This window comes from Neolamprologus multifasciatus, chromosome 4 (assembly GCF_963576455.1).
Source record: "Neolamprologus multifasciatus chromosome 4, fNeoMul1.2, whole genome shotgun sequence".
NCBI lineage: Eukaryota > Metazoa > Chordata > Actinopteri > Cichliformes > Cichlidae > Neolamprologus > Neolamprologus multifasciatus.
In genome coordinates, this window is record NC_140442.1 from 18,510,991 (window position 1) to 18,531,267 (window position 20,277).

The 20,277-nt window shown below is 41.2% G+C and overlaps 1 protein-coding gene across 3 annotated transcripts; it reads right to left on the minus strand.

Moving 5' to 3' along the window:
* Positions 1–2,988: 2,988 nt before the first annotated feature.
* nacc1a (nucleus accumbens associated 1, BEN and BTB (POZ) domain containing a) lies at positions 2,989–20,266 on the minus strand. 3 transcript variants are annotated; one of them, XM_085157720.1, is made up of 8 exons: positions 20,132–20,266; positions 16,150–16,304; positions 14,613–14,891; positions 13,819–14,449; positions 13,467–13,637; positions 10,089–10,194; positions 9,783–9,880; positions 2,989–7,005 (listed from the first exon to the last, which is right to left on the minus strand). In XM_085157720.1, exons 2-8 carry the CDS (start codon positions 16,273–16,275, stop codon positions 6,695–6,697), a joined length of 1,722 nt encoding a protein of 573 aa, XP_085013846.1. In that variant the 5' UTR covers positions 16,276–16,304; positions 20,132–20,266; the 3' UTR covers positions 2,989–6,694. The 3 variants fall into 3 exon arrangements, with proteins under 3 accessions (XP_085013846.1, XP_085013844.1, XP_085013845.1); XM_085157718.1 differs by lacking the exon at positions 20,132–20,266 and adding an exon at positions 19,471–19,624; XM_085157719.1 differs by lacking the exon at positions 20,132–20,266 and adding an exon at positions 19,067–19,264.
* Positions 20,267–20,277: the final 11 nt, after the last annotated feature.

Genomic DNA, 20,277 nt, shown 5'->3' on the forward strand with positions numbered 1-20,277 from the left:
CTAGGGACAGCTGAGAAAAATTTAGGCTATGTGGTAGATGTCCTAATCAATAAACTGTCACAATCTGATATCTCAGTATTTGCTAACTTCTCAAGTTTTTGAAAAATTGAACAAGCTATTATCCCAGCTTGCCTTTCTTAGACTCTAGGGACAACCGAAAGGTGGCGTATAGTCTACTGGATCTCCAAAATTTGAATATTGTGAAAACGTTCTTTCCTTATCTCAAAAGTCTGCCTCTTAAATCCGTTGTTCATTACACTGACCTTTCCCAAACATATCTGTGCTTTAGCACTTGCGATTTGTTTTGCAGAAATACATTATATTGCCAAAGTTATTCACTCACCCATCTAAATAATTTAAATCAGGTATAAAATCAAGCGCTTAGGCATGTAGAATGTTCCTACAAACACTGGTGAAAGACTGGGTCGCTCTCAGCAGCTCAGCAAATTGATAGTGATAGATGCCACCTGTGCAACAAGTCCAGTCCAGTGAGCGCTGATAACAAGCTGGGTGGACTCTTTAGTCCAGAGGATGCAACATCATGTTTTTCAAAGAAATGAAAAAAACAAAAAAAACAAAAAAAACCCCCAGATTTTTGATTTAGCCTCAGTCCACCTGGATTATGTTCATATATGGTTTCCTGTATTTGTGGATGACATGGTGAACTCTGTTCACAGACAGTGGTTTAGGTAAGGAATGTCCATGATAAATCATGCCTGTTTTCAATTTGGTAGCACCAAGGGCAGATCTAAAGAGGGGCAACTGCCCCCAGCTGTAGAGCCATTACATTATAACATTATTTGGACAAACAATCAGTTTACATTATAAACTAATTGTTTGTCCAAAAGCTTTGTTTTCTTAGAAGAGATAATGATACAATAAATAGTTTTAAAAGTGTGTTTGTGGATATTTTGTTGACTCCATTTACATACTAGAGATTTTCACATACTTCACTGAAGAGGTATCTGCCACCCTGCCTAGACCTGTTGCTCCTCCTTTGTCCACCCATGTACAATTTTCTAGATCAGCCACTGGGTAGCGCCATCTGAGGGCCCAGCAATCATCACCCAGTATTAATGTTCATCCTTGTCACATGTGCACAGAGAGCTCCCTAGATTCTCAGAATCTTTTGGTCACATTACAAGGAAAATAATGCTTGCTTTGTCAAATCTAAAAATAGACATATATATATATACACCAAAGTAACATCTCTTTCATCTCAGACAGCACAGTCATAAAGCTCCTGGCCTTTCAATGAATATGTGCATTCAGCCTTTACATTTCTGCCATGTGGCCCCTAGCCAGCTTTGTTGCTGAAAGCTGTGATTATTTCAGTCTAATAGGAGACGCTAGCTCTCTCTGTAATACAGGTGTGTCCATCTCCTGTTGAATATTGACTGGAGCTCGGCAAGCTGAGAGACCAGCGACTTTTTTCTGGTGGTTTGCGCATGAGCATTATAGATAAAATTGAGGGCAGACCAGAGTGCAAGGAAAGTTGGCACTGGCTCAGCTTTACTGTTCTGAAATCAGTTACAACCTGCACTTCTTATGCAAACATGGCTAGCATTTGCAAGTAAATGAGCTTCAGTGTCTTGCTAACCTTGGCTAACATGTGATGCAGAGAAGATAGAGTTGGAAAAAGTTGTTAATAGCTTCCTTAGTACATTCGTATGAAACACTGTATCCATGATGGAGATGGGATGGCAGCTCTTACCACGTCTGGTCTAATAAATCAGATTAGCCTTAGATTCGATTCGATTTCAGATTAGCATCTTTGAGAATCTATGAATACACTTAACCAGCTTTTAATCCCCTATAGATATTGACACTTAACCATGTCCCTCAGTGCTCAAGCCTTTTAGCTGTTTAAAAAAACAAAACAAAAAACCCCCACCATTAATATAGTTTAATCAAGATGTAGGCCTGGGGTTCTGAGCTCATGAACAACATTTGCTTTGGTTTAAAAACTAAAATGTCTCAGTTTAAACATCCATTTTCTGTGTTCTACTGTGAACAAAATATCATTTTATTTAACACACAAACCACTGCATTCTGTTTTTCCTTTTACATTTTATACAGCATCACAACCTTTTTGTTTAAAAAGGTGTTTCAAACAAGAGATTCAGAGGTTTAAATGCTATTTAAAATCCTACTTCTTTACCACACAGTCCAATACTATGGCAGCCAACTAAACAGCAATTTAACAAGGAGGCAAATCTTTGATATCAGATGTGGGTTATTGTATATAGATCAGTTCTTCATCTAGAAACCAATTTATAGCTGTATTTCCCAATACTCCAGTTTTAATGTTTGCTCTTCATCAGTATAAGATTACTGTAAATATCACCATAAGCTTAGATTTGAGCTGCTACAAGATCATACAATGTTTGAACAGTTTCAGTGATTTAATTTCCTGTATTTGTTGTATTGTTAGCCTTAACACTGGGTGGTGCACTTAACAATAGAAATTTAAAAGCCTACATGACACTTTTCTGTCCTGCATGTTTGACATCTGTTTTTAAAACAAAGATTTAAAAAAAAGGTCATGCATGCAATGAAAATGGAGACGGTGCTTCAGATCCTTTTATCTAAATATGAAATATAACCCATTATTTAACACCTCATCAGGAAGCTCTTTTCAAGCATGTCAAAGCAAAACTGTAAACAAATGATGGCAAGAACAACTGTGTGTGACACGTTCATACAGCATGAAAGCGACAGGTCATACATGACAGCTTCCAGGTGTGAGCACTGAAGCGTTGAGTTTAAATTAGGTTTATGAATGGTGCTTAAATAAATTACATTAAAATACACTTCTTCTTGCTGTGCTAACCACAGTAGTGCTAACCATTGCAGAGCTGTGTCATTAAATCATTTGCAATAAAGTAAGATTCAATTCAAGTTCACCCGTGAGCAAACGCCATGAGAGCAAATGGCAGGCAACATCATTAAAGCGATTAATGAAACACAAAAACGAGGAGTCTTGGAGAAATTGTTACAAATCTTTTATTAAGATACTCATTATTTGTTCCATTTTTGACATTTTCTCTATGATTTGTATTCATTTATCTTAAAGTTGTTAATGTGCAATTACCTTTGATAATGTTGGGTCACAGTTACAGGGCTTTCACAAAGTTATTGGCACTTGGAACACAGAAAGAGGAGGATGAGCAGTACAGGAGGTCCACTGGTGCTACAGGGTTACAGAGGGCAAAGAGCAGGGGCAAAGACATGGGCAGACCAATAACTGCACAGGTTGTGAAGAGAAGCATTGTATCTGGGTAAATATATACCTCATGCTGCGAGTGCACAACAAACAAACTATGTGTGCGTCTATATATAATATACAGTATTTATCTATACATGTATATAATCATATTTATATATGTACTGTTTAGTGACAAAAGATTCCCAATGCCGTGCCACACCTTATCCATTCAAGTGTGTAGGTCTACATTTTGTAAGTGTAAACACGTACGCTGCAAGGTAGAGAAATTGCTTAGAATGTGCAATAAAAAAAGCAAGAGAGCTCTCAAAAAAACACAAATTAAAAACGAGTAACACCCACATACCTAGTGATGATGGAGGACTGAGCGACTGAGCAATCAAGTTATGAATAAGGGAGTTTTTGGCTGCCAGTGAACTTTTACTTCAGGGTGAAACCCCCGAAATGTCCCGGAACCACATTTTATTTCAACTGAACTTGTTGAACTGATGGCAACATGGGCCCTAATCACTGTTTATATGTAGTAAAAGCTTTGAAGCTGTAACAGCAGCATAATCTTACTAGGTCAATGGTGCAGTGGGGACATTTCCGTATACGGGTTGGGCAGCTGCTTCATTAGAGTCGACACCAATTCGCTGGCGTAGCTGAGCTCTCGTTAATGACTCACAATACAGTACAAGTCATTCAGTGGGTCACTGAGTAATATGATTACTGTGGGAGAAAAACAGAAACGTGTTTCTCACGTTGAAATCTTAATTGGTCATATTTTATCTTATTTGGAGACTCACTGACAGTTCTTCTGAGTAATAGTATGTAATAAAGCAAACTTTTCAGCTGATTATGGCAACTTTAACATGCCTGGCAAGTCTGGTGATTTGAAAAAAAATTATAGTCATACTTAAAACAATGTGAAGCAACATCTTGTGAAAACCTCTACACAAATTAAAGCTACACATTATAATTCAGCTCAAACAGAAACCACTGCTTTGCCTTTATGAAGTGCATGAATAAACTTGGAGGAGTGAAACATGACACCAGCTGCATAAGGGACAGGAAGCACAACAGTCTTCAAAGATACTTGAGGTATGTGGGGGAGGGGTGCTCATGTGGCATCTACAGTCAAATGCAAAACTGAGGTTTCTTTGTTATTACCCTTAATGAATGCTCACAAGGTACTGCATTTATGTCTCATCCATATACTGTATCACCCACCTAAACCAACCTAGAATTTGAAACAATAATGAAAATATGCTGAGCTAGAATCTTTATCATGCCACTAGTCATTTTATTTCTTTTCAGTAAGACTTAACTGCCTTTGATAGGAAGCATCGGCATCTTCCTGGCTTTCAAACTCTACCTCTCTACACAAAAATAGAACCTCTATGGAAAAAAAGAATTCCTGAAAGAGAAAGTAATCAGTTGTCCGTGCGAACGTATCAGGTTAAGAACACATTCCGAGTCAGACCCGGACTACTTTCAGGTTTTTCCACCTGCAAATGTAAGAATGAATCCCCTGTACTGACCTCCGTCCTTAACAGATTAACATGCATTCAGAAGGTTTCTAGCAAACACCAACTTCCACATACAAAAGGGTCAGTTGTTGACATTTCTTAAATCAGACACATTCAGCAACAGAAAAAAAGAAGAACACTTGGGATTCAACTCAACAGTCTTCTTGATTATTTACAGTAGGCGTTCGTGCCACTACTAAACAACAAATACAGGCAGGCATGGGAGAAAGAAAAAACCAAAAAAAACCAAAAAAAACAAGGCAAATTCCACCTAAAGGGGTTTGATTGCTACACAACACTTCTCAAAAGGTGCATGAACTACTAGTTCTTCTCAATAAGGTGCAGAAACCACCACTCTTATCGCTCATGGAAGGTGCAAAATCATTTCAAACTTCAAAATAAAACTCATTTTGAATTTCCAGATGAAAGAGGTGGTGCATTGCATACATGAATAAGCCACACACCAAAGACACATCTGCACAATACAAACTTGGCTTTCTTACCAGAGAACTATGTCGAACACACACATACACACAGTACCATTAAAACCTTTTTGCTTCAAGCAGCATTGCCTCCCTGTGACATCACTGTGCCCACCAGCTTATTGACGTCAAGATTTGAAAGATGCTCTTGTTCATTTCGCAATTATTTCTTGTGAACGTCACTTTGTTCCTCCCTCCTTTTAGTAATTTTTCTTCGAAGGCTAAACTAGCAGAGCTGTCAGATAAATGTAACCTATAAATGTCCAAAAGTAATCTTCAAAACTGTGGGCCAATGCTGTATCAAAGGAGGCGAATGTTGCAGGTTCACAACCTAACAAGAAATGCTAATCATAGTCACAGTCGTGCCAGCGGAAGCAGTCTTATTATTCCTTTAAAGATAGTGAACAAACGATGAAATGTGTCAAATTTAGCAGTTCAACTGCTCATTCCATCACTTTCACTGTAAAATAAGGATAAAAATAAATGACTGAGGTTCTTATAAGACTCCTTTCATTATTATTATTGTACTCCTGCAAAAATAGCACTTTTCCTTACTTGACAAGCCCTCTTTCAATAAAAGCTGAATACTGAGATTTTAAAACAATCCCTCTTGCTCTCTTTGCTCACACCATTCTAGGCATGGGCACTTGTATAAATATAGTTTTTGTCTTCTAAAAATATGACCATCTTTGATTACCTGTTGCCCTTCAAATTTCATTTTTTTCCCCATTACAATCTTCTGAGTAAAAAGCTTTCACCCTTCCTACTGGATCACTTTTCAGTTCACAGACAGAGAAACATGCAAAGAAAATAAAAATAGGCAGATGAGATATATTTCTATAAGACAGCACACAGTGAAACACTCGAGTGAGATTCTCTGGTCTCAAGAAAGGTGAGGTGAGGCTGAAGAATACTTGCAGGGTGATCAGTGGAAGATGCAAGAGGAGGAAGAACAGGTAGTGTTACTTTGTTTTAATAATGTATCTATTTTGAAATTTAGTTTCTTTCCCGATGCTGGAATACAAGTTGTCAGGGTTGCATAGAGAAAAATGCCACCGACACTTACATTCAATATACCCGTCACTTCTGCTCCTGGAAATCTGTCCATCCAGCCATCTCTTCCTCCTCAGGCTGCACCAGTAACTCCCTGCCCTCCCCCCAAACCACCAGCACCTCAGGGAATGTATTTAATATGCAACAGTGGATGCGCTTACACACCTTAAAAAGACAAGGGGAGGCAGAGGGCAGTTAGGACACAACTAAAGACCCTCTTACGCCCTTCCTTTCCTTGATTACCTCCATTATACAGTCAAAGCAAAAAAAGACTTAAGTTTTCAAGTCCTGGTTACATCAGGGCAACAACTGTTGACCCTAACAGTGTAGTATAGACAGTCAAGATGTGAGAGATCAGCGTGGGCCAAAGAGTGAGAAGGCAAGCGCAACTGGGGAATACTGGTATGTGCGTCACCAAACATTCAAAATAACGGTCCTCCGTCCCCACCCACACCTGGTAGCGATTCACCTGAAGAGCCGCCCGACTCCATACCAGCACCACTGGCGGACTCCAATGAGGCAGGGTCGAAGGTTGGATCCGCCCCCAGGGTGTCTTCCTCTGTCTTGACACCATCGGGAAGGAACGCAGAGTAAGCGTCACTTTCCGCCATCAGTAGCTTTAGCTTGGGTATCCAGCTCTTACGGACCACACGTCGGGCATTGGTGCACATGTCGGCTGCAATGGCGTTCATCTCGCTCTCTTTGAAGCTGGTTGCAAAGTTCTGGCAATAAACTGACAAACAAAAGGGGGAAAATAATTAGGAATTAGGCTGATCACACTTTTATGATGTGACTGGAGCCAAGAATGAATTTCACGAGTGTACTGACAGATCCTTTTGCCTGTCTTCTACCCAAAACAGACAAAAGCATCACTTTCACCAATATTTGAATGAAGATGGATTTATTCTAAGTACATGCACATACTACAGTATGATCTGATCTATTATTGATGCTGGCAAAAAAACCTAAAAGGGGTAATAGCTTTGTTAATAAATATATTTAAGGACTATACTGGATTATATGGGACTGACAGTATAAAAGTGAGTCAATTTTTTATGGACCGCCTGCAATCCTTAGGTTCTGCTCTAAATTTAGATGGTTGCCAGGCAACATAATATATCAGATATATCCCAATATTCAAGTTTTGTGGATATAAATTAAATGCTGCGGTCACAGAATGAAAACAATACAATGTTGCAAGAAGGAGTATAAATGCAGAAATGCTAAAAATCGATCATATTAATGCATTTGTAGGTGGCTCCTAGGCAGCATGATGATGTCACAATGGCTGATATAGATAAGAACCTTCAGGAATCTAAGACGTACCTGTGTGCCAGGTTTAGCTGCTGAACTACTGATTGTATAGGAGGAGTTAAAGGACAAATAGGCACACAGAGGCCTGCTGTATGAGAGTTACAGTGTTTAGGGAAATGACTACAGCTATGGCTTTTTCTTTTTGGTTTTAACCGTGACAGTCTCTATAGAAGTTTGCACACAAAAAACTTCCGACAGTTTCAAAAGAATCAGATGAGGATATTTCCATAGTTGTCCCTATTTATGTGTAGCATACAGCATGAAACAGCCTGCTTTAGAGGTGTTCACATTATTGGAATTAACTCTGTGGCACAGTCGATGGAAATGCCTGCAGAGAGAGTGCGGAGGAAGCTGAAGTGACAACCATTAGGCAATATTCCTGTGTTATTACCTGCGGGTACCAAATGATCGCCTGTGCTATTTGCTTATTGGCACAGTTTGATATTACACAATCTCCGCAAGTTAAAGAACACTGCAACTCGACTGGATCGGACATCTTCCTTCTCATGAGCACCTCTGCTGAGTAAGTTCTAGAAATGATCAGGGCTGAAGAGCATATGTGAAAACGACTCATGACTGACAAAAGAAAGTCTATTCAATATGCGAATCAACACTTTAAGTGCTCGGTTTAAAATTCACCTGAAACACTTTAGACAATCGCAATCTTTTATAAACACCAGCCAAGTTATTTACCCAGCTGTCTCTCATGTTCAGTGTTTATTATCCTGGCTAAAGTTACAGTATGCAAAATGCATAAGAAACCCCCAGCACATGTGGCATGACCTCAACAAAGCAACAATTGTTTTGCTGACTGATTTCTAGTAAAAATCTACTTCAGGGGAATGTTTTTAATATTCACTACTGAAATTGCTTGGTTTAATGGGTGGCACAGTCAGTTTTTTTTCTTGTTTTTCACCCACAGGGGTTTTGGCACATCACCTACATGTAAGGTGCCAAGAGAATGATAGAGTATCCCCTCCAGGCATGTTCAAAGACAAAAATGCTATGATTTGCATAATATTTTGGGCAGGAGATGTTTTTCTGCAAATAATAAAAATTAAAGTAGTTCTGTTACCTTCTTAGAAATTCTAAAACAAGGTCAGGCTTCAACTGGCAAAAACCTCAGTGGAATACTGAACCCAAGATCCAATTAATGTAGTCCAAAAAAAACTAAATGTGAAAAGCTAGAAAAATGTAAACTTTCAAGTCAACAAGGACAAAACAGTCACATTTAACTTGTTTACTGGCTCACACCACAGTAAATATGCTCTGTACTGGGCAGAATAACGACGTGGCATACTCCACAACTCCATCAGCTACAACCAGTCATGTGATGCATGGCCATTTTTAGTTTGGTATGATCCAGTAAACATGTGAAATATGATTATTTTGTCTTTAACAACTCTAAAAATATATTTTTTGCTCAGCCCTCGATTGCAAACATGAACATACATATTTTTTTTGGTTTAGGTTTTACAAAAGAAGACTGCTGAAAGTGTTTCATGTGCTGCTGAAATGCTATTCACAATGTATTATGTGTGTTGTGCAACACAGGCTTCAGACTAGTAGTGATGTCACGAGTCCCGCTCACAGCTACATGTCTTTAAATCTGATTTTATGGTGAGCATGGATACATTTTCCACTTTCAGCAAGGTTTTACTGAAAAAACACAGCTGTAAAGAAAAAGGGCAACTCTCAAAACTCAAAGCTGTGAAACCTCCTATAAGCAGGACAATATCTCTGTTCTGGTGTGTCTGATGTCAACACTTGATTTCAGGGTAAATGTTACTATCTAGCAGTCACAGAGTGCCAAACACTAATCATACCAATGCAAATCTTATTTATGCTTTTAAAACAACAAAACCAAAAAAAACCAAACTATGCTTGTTTTGTTGCTGCTGTGAGGCACGTTGTAATGTGGATTTTTTTTTTTTTAAATTACTAAGTATTAATAAAGATTAATATTATTGTTGTTACTATTAGTACTATCTAAATGTATCTGAAAGGAAAACTGAGACATTACACAGCTAACTCATTAATTCAGCTACGGTTATGATACGGCTTAGTTTACAGTGTAAATACACAGTGTGTGCATGCAGTGTGAATGCATGTACATTCCCCTCCATCAGTACATGCACAAATTGTTTGCATGCTTGTGGGCAAACACCCACAGACAGACAAAACATGTACGCTCACATTTGACTGCATGGAGCACTCTGTTGTCCAAGGGCTTGCGGCTCGGGTCATTGGTGGACGAGCGAATGCCTGTCCCGCAGCTGTTGGCCAGAGTGTTCCTGATACATCAAAAAAAAAAAAAAAAATAAGAAAGGAGGTAGACAGAACAGAGGAAACACAAAAATAGTTGATTTATCTTTCATATGCCAGCAGATTAAAAAAAAAAAAAAAAGGAAAACAAAAAAACTTTAATTTCTATATTAAAACTACGCTTTGCATGAAACACTTGCATAAATAGACCCAGACAAATCGAGGGAAGAAGCAAACCTGTCAAAGAAGGCGGCCAGCAGCCTCCTCAGCAGCACCTTGTGTCTGGTCCCTGCACTCACATGACAGTTCATTAGCTGAGCTCGTGATATATACACAGAAGTACCTGCAAAGAATCCAGAAAGAATTGAGACCATTTATTATCACTGTAGATTATCTACTGAGATTATCTGCTATCTCGCTTTATGGCATTTCCCTTCTTCAACTTTTGTGGGTCAGGTGCAGCAATGATACAGTCAGGATCTTCGCTTTCGGTTACTGGAATGGAGAGTTTGTTTATCTAGCGACAGCTCTGATTCATATCACACTGCAGCTGTGGGTGGGGAGAGAGAAGCCTGTGCGCCAGTTAAATGTCACAGCTTTGAGGTTTGATTTGGTTTCATTACTTCAGTTTATTCCTTTGACTTTTACAAATGTAGTATAAAACTACCCTGAAACACTTGCTTCAGGTTGCTCTGTCACAGGCACATGCTGCTGCAGAGTAAAGTGTGTAACCCCACTGGTAAGGTAACACGCACAGTCACAGTATGTCCTTGACATAAACAAACTGAGTCACATGTGCAATACAGCCCTGCTTGCCAGTGCCAATCTCAGTCATCTGAGGACAGCGTCCTCTGAAGATATGAATATATATCAGTGCTACCTGCCTTGTCCTATTTAGACCTCATACTATACTGCCTATATGTATTTAATAGTTCAGCTCTATCTTTAACCATAATGTCATTCATTTCCAGACTGCAGACTGAGGCAGATAAAATTATTCACCTAAAAACAACACTAAAATAAAATATATATTTATTTTTATTTTATGTTATATAAGATTTGTCTGTCCTCTTCCCCTTATCTTTATCAGGGTTGTGGGTGTGCTGGAGCCTATCCCAGCTATCATGGGGTGAGAGGCAGGGTACACACTGGACAGGTTGCCAGCCTGCCGCAGGGCTAACACAGAAAGACAGATAACCATTCACACTCACATTCACACCCATGGGCAATTTCACAATTATCAGTTAAAATAGCCCCACTAACTGCATGTCTTTGGACAGTGGGATGAAGCCTGAGTGCCCACGCAAAAGTGGGGAGAACATGCAAACTCCACACAGAGAGGCCCTGGCCAGATGTTGGAGTCAAACTCAGGACCTCCTTTCTGTGAGGCAACAGTACTAACAACAACACCACCCTGCTGCCCTTGTGATATCAGATAAATATATAAATAAGATAAGTTAGTTTGATAACATATTTCTGATATACGCAGTACTGTGCAAAACTCTTAACCAGCTGCTCATTTCTTTATCTTTATTTTTGCTTCCAAGGAGCCAAATTTTTGTAAATTTTGTAAATTTTTTTAACGTGGTCTTGAGCAATAGTTCTTCCGGCTTTCTGAAGAACTACTTTTCCTTGGACATCAGCTTCTTCGTTTATTCATTTTCAGTCCTTGTTGCTGACCATTTGCAGAGGAAGGATTTTTATATGTTAAGCCACTTAACACTGACTTAACTAAAATTAAAACTAAAAAAAAAAAAAGATACAGTATCGTAACACAGGGATACCAAATATCAATATAGTACGAAGAAGCAGCAGGCTCGTGTCATCTGACAGGAAGCAACCTTTCTGCAAGTAGTCGCAGCCTGACTTGGACTGACAGCAATCTCCCTTAGACAGAATACTGAAGGTTTACAGAAACTTTTAATTTAGAAATGCAGACAGATTTCTGACATGTTGCAATCAGTCTGAATGAGCCTTTATGAAGAAGGATAACTTGTGGGGACTCAACACAGCTGACTGCCAGCTGGCTGTATTCTGGTTATACTCATATGGAGCAGGAAGGTTGCTGAATGCAAATGTATTAGTTTTGATAATTCAGTGACAGTGTTTGTTTGCTTCACAATCTAATTTTGAAGCAAAAAATAAATAAATAACTGAAATAAGATCACTTTATCGTATTGGATAATATCAGTACAAACAAAGTTTAATTTTAGGGACATAATGTGCAGTTGGAAAACGTGATAAATCACAATATATTTCACTGCAACACTCAGCATGCCACAAAATGTTAAAAATTGCAATAATATCGTACCATGAGTGAAGCATTGTGATAATATCGTATTGTGGAGTATCTGGTGATTCCCACTTGTAGACTCAACATTGGGAGAAAAGGCTGAGGTACGCCAAATTACACAAGAACTGGACTGAAAATCAGTATCCACAGGTCTTATGGGGTAATGAAACCAATTTGGAAATCTTTGGTTCAAATTGTTGTCAGTGTGTATAGAGGAGGAGGACTGAGCATGCATAACGATATAGAGGAGGTCAGTAGAGAGATACAACACTGAGTGTCTACAACCTATAAGCATTTCAGTCAGATGTGTCAGATATCTTGTTAAAACTGATTAAATATACGAACACAGAAATATATTGTCAGATTTTGATCCATTATGCAAAACCATCTGGAAATCATCTAATTGGGAACAGCTCAATTTTTCAGCATGACAAGAATTCCTAAAACACTGCCAGCACAGTATAAGCAGGATTTGAAGCAGCTTGGCTATATTTACGAATAAGATAATGACCCAACGACAGTCTGGTATAAATGTATCTATGATTTCTGTAGTTTAGATCAAGGTAAAGACTTCATTTTTGATACACTTATTTTTCTTTCTTTTTTTTTTTTTTTACAAACCACATGCTAAATATTTTGTTTTGACACTTGGACAAACAACAAATTAAAGAAGAAAATCCAACAACAGTATCAGGCCACCACAACAGCTATGCTGCACTTTAGATTCTCAGTCTCTGGTACTTCACTAGAAAATATATTTTTCCTGTTTTGTTGTTGATGGTTGATGATGGTTGTAGAAGATGCTTGATTCTCATCAACCATCAACCAATTCAACTCGACTGAGAAGAGGCGATTTGAAAGCCAAACAGTGAACATCAGTTTTATATCCAAACTATTCAGTGACCCCTTGCGCTCTGCAGATGGGTGGAGGACACCACTCCCAACAGGAAATGTTTCATCATAAGAAAAAGGAGATCACACATGGCATTTTCTTTCTTATTCCTTGCTTGCCTCTAAAGATACAAGCAGACCCAATCCACAAAAGCAAAAAATCCCCCCCAACAGCATCACAGAGCTGCTGGATTCCCTTTAGTGTAAAGGTCGAGGGTTTCAGTTTTTCTTTCATCCGTCACCCACCTGCAGGTTTCTCATGTTAAGTTTGACATTTTGGAGACAGCGAGCCAAGACAATTCTATGAAATTTGGATATTTTTGTCTCTCAAATCGAATCATTTTGAATTTCTTTCTTTCTTTTTTTTTTAAATTTAGTTGTAAATATTGCCGTCTTTAGGTACACACACACACACACACAGAGAAACATACCTGAGACTAACTCTAGTTTCTCAGCAGGATCTCCTTCCTCGTACAGTTTGGGATGACAGCGGTTGCCTATTTGGGCAATAAGTTCTGCAGGAAGACACGAAAGATCTCTGCCACGCATCCGACCTCGCGTCTCCGTGTTATCTGGCAGAGCCTCAACACGCTCACCAGCAGCTAGAAAATCACCATATGGAAAAATTTCGAATCAACTATAAAAATATATTTATGAGAATATTTTGTGCTGTTACAATGTCTCCACAAACCAAAAAAAGGATACAAATATGTAATCAAGGTGTAATGAAAAACGTCAGCTAGATATATTTGTATGTGTTGTTATAACTATTCTGTCCATTACCTGCAGCTCCCATGTTGAGCATACTGTACATGGTGTACATGTTGCAGATTTGTCTGTACTGCTCCTCAGCACTTTCATCTGTCCCCTCCTCTTCTTCTTCGTCATCATGGTAGCTGATAGGTGAGTCACTAGCGTAGGTACTCAGGGTGCCAGGGCTGGCGCCCTCTGACATGATAAGCCCTGCTGCAGAATTCCCGTTGGTGCTGGCACCGCCGCCAATCCCACCACCGGCCACCATTCCCACGAGGTTGGTCGTGGTGGCACCCATACCCACAGCCAGTCCGAGACCTCCGGGGCTCTGGATAGCGCTGCCCCGCACTGCCTCCTGGGAATAACGGGCTGCTTTCCTGGCACCTCCTCCTCCCCCTGAGCCTACCCCACCTCCATCTCGGGTGCTGCCACCCTCCCATAGTCGCTTGGCTACAGGAGTGCAAACCACTGAGTAAGGAGTGGCCGCCTCTGGTTGGCTCGCTGGCTGCTCCGTCTTAACTCGTGATACCAGAGGGAGCGGCGTCAGACAGGAGGCGGGCCGGGCTGCACCGTTACTGGTCTGTGTTACAGGGCTCTGGGGCTCTGAAGGTGGGGCCTCCTCTCCATGAAGGCCCTGGGAGTCACAGCTGGGGGAGGATACCTACCAATAAATGCATATATCACCTTTGCGTCAGCAAATAGATAGATCTTACCTTGCAGAAAGTCTCAACACAGAAATCTCAAATAACCTGTATTTTACCAGTTCAAATTGATGAAACAATGACTTTAGGTTTTCTGCTACTTCACTTTCTATTTAGCTTTACCTTGAGGAAGAATTCAGTGCCTTTTTCCATGATCTGTTGGATTTGCAAGAAGCCGGCAGTATACATGAGGAGAAACTGGTCCCCCACCGTCATGCTAAGACGGCCTGTGTAGCAGAAAGCCAAAATCTGCTGGAAGCTCTGAGGCTGCACGGCCGGCGGGAGCTCCACTACGGTTGGGCTGGCCTCACTGCTTCCGCCACCTCCACCATTGCTGTTGTTGCTGCTGCTGAAAAGATCCCGGAAATAAGAACTGCTAGCAGCCAGAACTGCTCGATGAGCCTAAGAAAAAAAGAAAAGAAAAAGAAAACATAATTTAAAAATGATTTTACATATTACAATATACTGATTTACTAAGGGCTAGTGAGATGTTTTGGAGATTTTATTTTCTCACGGTATAGCTTCGTTTAAACAAAACAACAACAACAATAAACAATACTTTTAAGATTAGGTTTAAAACTTCCCTTTTTAATAAAGTACATAGTTAGGGCTTGATTGGCTGACCCTCAATCCTCCCTTTGTGACACTGCAATAGGCATATGGCTGCCCCTCCCTGCCTCCCCTCCCTGAGCCTGGTTCTGATGGAGGTTTCTTCCTGCTAAAAGGGAGTTTTTTCTTCCCACTGTCGCCATGGCCCTTGCTCACAGGGGGTTATATGATAATTGGGGTTTTCTTTGTTTTCCTGTATTATTAACCCTTCTGACAGCTTTTGGTAAACTGCTTCTACACCAGAGGTGGGCAACTCCAGGCCTCGAGGGCCAGTGTCCTGCAGGTTTTAGATCTCACCCTGGGTCATGACACCTGAATCAAATGATGAGTTCATTACCAGCCCTATGGAGAACTTCAGGACATGTTGAAGAGGTCATTTAGTCATTTGAAACAGCTGTGTTGGATCAAGCACACATCTAAAACCTGCAGGACACCAGCCCTTGAGGCCTGGAGTTGCCCACCCCTGTTCTACTCCCAGCCAATGATTTATTAACATATTGATTTAGTAGCTCTTCAGTGTACTTTCATTTTTAAAATACTAATCGAGTTCTTTCAATGTCCCTGAAAAAGAAGGCCCTACTCAAAGTGAAAGATCTCAGAGAAGGTAAAAAAAAAAAAAACCTTAGTTAGAGGCCAATATTTAACTGAGGAATGAATACAATGCACAAATTACATTGTCTCTAATGGACAGGATAACTCAAACTACTCAGCAAATGAAAGAAAACCTGTAACCCGTAAAAAACAATCTTTAAAACAAACATTAATAACATCTTATATACTGGAGCTAGAAACTTGCACAAATGTGGATTCACACTGAATGATGCATCATCTGCTGCAAAAAGTTACATGTTGCAACATCCCCCCCACCCAAAAAAAAAAAAAAAAAAAAGAAAATGTCCAAACAGCAGTTCTTCTGAAGAATAATGACGTTCCTTTTCCACGGAGCACGACTGCCACAGGACTTTTTGTTTACACTCGGGTCTTTTCTTCTTCATTATAACCACGACCTTCAGTCAGTTGAGTGCAAAGAAGAGAAACAGTGCACCAGTACCTTGAAAGCATGGCCCTTGACCACCACGGACACATCACAGTAGAGTCCCTGCAGCCGCTGCTCATTCAGACACTCTAGAACGTTGTTGCCGAAGTTTGGGATCGCCATCTGGAGGGTCTGGGCCATGGTGCGCCTATGCACACCACCAAAAAGGTCTTGTTGGGAATGAATAGAGACAGGCAGAAACAAACAAAGAGGACAAATGAGGAAGTGAATAGATCCAAATGCTGGTTACTGAAAAACAGGATTGACTTCATATATGGAAATACTGAGCCAAATTCCCACTCCCCCAAACACGCTCTTTTTCTCCACTGAATTTTTTCCCATGATACGGAAGAGCACCCAACTCAAACTACATGTATAATCAGACCTTTTTCATACAGAACAACTACAACTATTATCAAACCAACCCAAATAACGATGGTTGATATATTTCTTTTTGCACAGGATTTTTGTTTTAATTCAGGTAACTTCATACTTCATATTCACAATCCAGTTCTTCATACATCTTAACTGAAAGCCTGTTCAATAAGGAGACCACACTAAACTAAACTTTCAGTGCGCTCCATGTTAGAACTTCTAATATGTAATAAGTAATTGGCAAACTCATGCTAAGAGAGTGGATGCCTCGGGTGCTGCCTCCTGCATGTTTCAGCTAGGCCACATGTGAGAACGGGCAAAGATATAATCGCATGTGAAAACCGCCGTCATTTACCAAGTATGAGCGCCTTCCTGTTGGTCTTGCCGATATGTGGATAAACTTTGACCATGAGGCTGGTCAGAAAAGAGCTTTTATCATGATTGATTAAAGCTCTTAAAGCCCCCCCCCCACCCGTAGGCAGTGTGAGGTGAAGGTGTAATGTAACACAGCTATGTTAAAAGACAGAAAGCTCAAAGAGAAGCTAAACAGCTGAGGAATGTCAGAACCTCACATTAACACAATGCAATAAAACGCCGAGCAAATCTAACTGGCCTGTTTTATTACTGTTAGGCCAAAGTATTCATAATGAAATGCCTGTCTGTTAAAGGAAGGTTCCCCACAATTAAAACAATATATCTCTTGAAAAACCCAAATGACATGGGCCGCATTTTCTCCTTCGCACAGTCTACCGAATAGTATTGGCAGGCTCGCAGCACTCTGATATTTCAAACTAGGTTTTGTTGAAACGTCCACAGGATAATCTACATTTCATTAATCCTATACGTCACTTCAGCCTTTCAGTAGCTGTTGGTGCCGGGCACCAACAGCTACTGAAAGCCTTTTTATTTTCTGTGTCTTCTGTGAGCTATATAATCCCATGTCCTCAGATAACTGGGTCATGTTCTGGTATTCTATGTGCAAACGTGTGTTTGTGTGTGTGGTCTAAACAAAAACCACATAGCATGTTTCCATTCACTTCAGTCAACAGTCAGAGGCAAACATGCCCCCCCTTTGCCCCATATCCGCTCTAAGATTGATAGATTATGCCTGTCAATATTAAATTAAAATGAGCCAACGTTCCCTCTGCTGTGGCCATGAGGGCTATAAGCAGGGTATATTACATTACTCGCTTGATACTGTGAAGGTATGTAAACATGCTTCGATGGTGTTACACCAGCTATGTTTTGTGATGGCACGTTCTATAAACAGCAATTTCGGTGGTGCCATTCACATGCATGTATATGCCCTCTGTACCCTCAATAAGAGCAATGCAAACAACAGATCCATTGATCAGCCTACATGGCATTGCACTGCTCGTGCTTACTTAAAGCACAAGGCCCGTCATAAGTATTTCTATGCACGCAGATGAGGGTACAGGTCTGCAATGCAGAGATATATTACCACTTAAAAGTGTTGCATGAATGCTTGCTGAACCTACATGCACCCACACATAGAGCGTTATCAGTGTAAGATACTATCTGATAATGTGAGAGCAAAGTGACTGAAGCCCACCCTGTGAGAGGCATAAAAAGCAAACTTTAGTGTGACTGACTGATGAGGGTTGAAGCGAGCCAGCCCATCATATCCAAAGCCTTTCATTTGGGACCTCGCCAAGCTCCAGGGTAAAGAGAAATGCTCCCTTTGTCTCCATCTCACTCAAGCTCCCCTCTCCCTCATACTAAAACACAGATGCGCACACACACAAACTCAAACAAACCCACAAAAGGCACACTGAGTCACACACAGACATTAGACAATACTGCTTGTTTACAGTTTGGCGAGCCACAGTAAGCACACATGGTTGCACATCAAGACACACAAACGCTGGGCCGAGAGCAGGGGTGTGTTTGCACAGTTTGCCCCAACAGTGAGCGAGAATGCGAGCGTGTGCACGCACATGTGTGTGTGGCCCTGTGCACTAAGGAGGGGCAGCGGGGGCCTGTAGGGATGAGAAGAATAATCTCAGGTCCTTAAATATATACAGTAGAGTGCAGCAGCAACAGCGTGAGCAAATGAAATTCACCCCAACTAACCCTGTAGCTTAGCTCTCATACCAACGAGCCCTGGGAGGAAAGTAGGTCAGACATGCAACATACTAAAGACCTTACATTTTTAATAGCAGCCTTTAGAATATTTCAAGGGGGGCTCAGTTGTGTTATGATGGACTGGTTCTCAGCCTATTTTGAAACTTATTCCACCAAACTCTTATGCTGGTTCAAACCTTTCAGATCATTATGTGGAAAAGCCCCTGATGCAGCTGGCACACACAGTTCCCTCTATAGGCATTTCCTCATTATATGCGCCCATGCTTGCATAGCTGTGCTCCTGGCAGGCCTGACTTTTGCTTATCCTCACAGCAAGAAGCCTCTGATTGTTTTACAAACTGACTTTTTTAACTTCACATTTCTGATTTTTTTTTTTCCTTTAATGTGTGTGCCTCTGTGCTGAAAGTGTTGCCAAATAACGTGGAGAAGGATAAGGAGTTGTTTAACCCACCTGGGGGTGTCCGATCCGTGCCTACCCAGCCGGGAGGCTACTGGGAGGTAGGGACAGCATGGATGCGTTAAGGGGGAATCCAGGATGGCGTGCGATTGTTTACGTGCCCTTAAATGGCAATCGGTTAGACGAATCTAAAGTAGTTTTACAGGAATCGGGCCACTTCGGGAGTCCCTATCCCCCCTCCATCCCCCCTCCTCCAAGTGGCTGTCAGCGCTGAAATATCTGATTGCCCTCTCCTTCCATCCGCAGCACGGCCTATGGGAGGTGGCTAACGGCTAAAGCTAACGCCACAGTTAAAATATTTTGGGTTCGCCCGGCGCACCATCCACCTCACGCACAGTCAGCCCCAGCTGCACAATGTCAAGCATTTCCGCACTCACAAAGGTAAACAAAGCACTTACTGGCCGAGCGGACGAGGTAGCCGTGCTGCGACGCCGGTTAGTCAGGCCCAAAATGTTGCTTATTTAAATATTTTGGCGACGGGGGAAATCGCTCCCCCTGCCATTCTCCATTCTACCGACATCAACAGGTCATCCCAGGACACGCAGCAGCTGAGGGCGAGCCAGACGGAACCAGTGCGGCACGGAGCAGGGGGGGTGGTTGGTGGGGGGAGCACAACAAGGCACAATTCTTTTTGCAGCCGGCGCTCACAAGAGCTGCCGTGCCAAAAAAAAAAGCGAGCGACAGAAACAAACTGACTGCCGTTGAATTTTCTCATGTTTTGTGAGTCTCGTTAAGTTAAACGTGTTCTGCTCCGCTGCTGATAACGAGCTATATTTTTATTATCATTATTATTGTTGTTAGGCTGAAAAAGGCGATAGAAAGTTTAGATTGTGCCAGCCTGGACCGGCTTTCCCCTTAAAGTCGCGCACTTATCCCAAACTTTAATTGCCCCACTGCTGCTGGTGCTTCTGCTGGACTGTCCCCCCCTCCTCCTCCATCAGCCTTAAAAATCTAACGGTGACCACCCCCTCCTCCTTCTTCTCCTCCTCCACCGCCGCTGCCGCCGGTGGATCATCAAACGTCCCTACCGACTGACTGACGGCCGAACAAGACACTCACCCCCTCGCTGGGAAGCTGATGCAGAGCACTGGTTCGTTTTTCCTCGCTCCGGACAGCCATTCAGTGGGAGCGGAACGGCGATAGAAGAGCCATCGAGGGCGGTACAGTATCCCAGGGGATTGCGGAACGCAGAGCCACCGATCGCA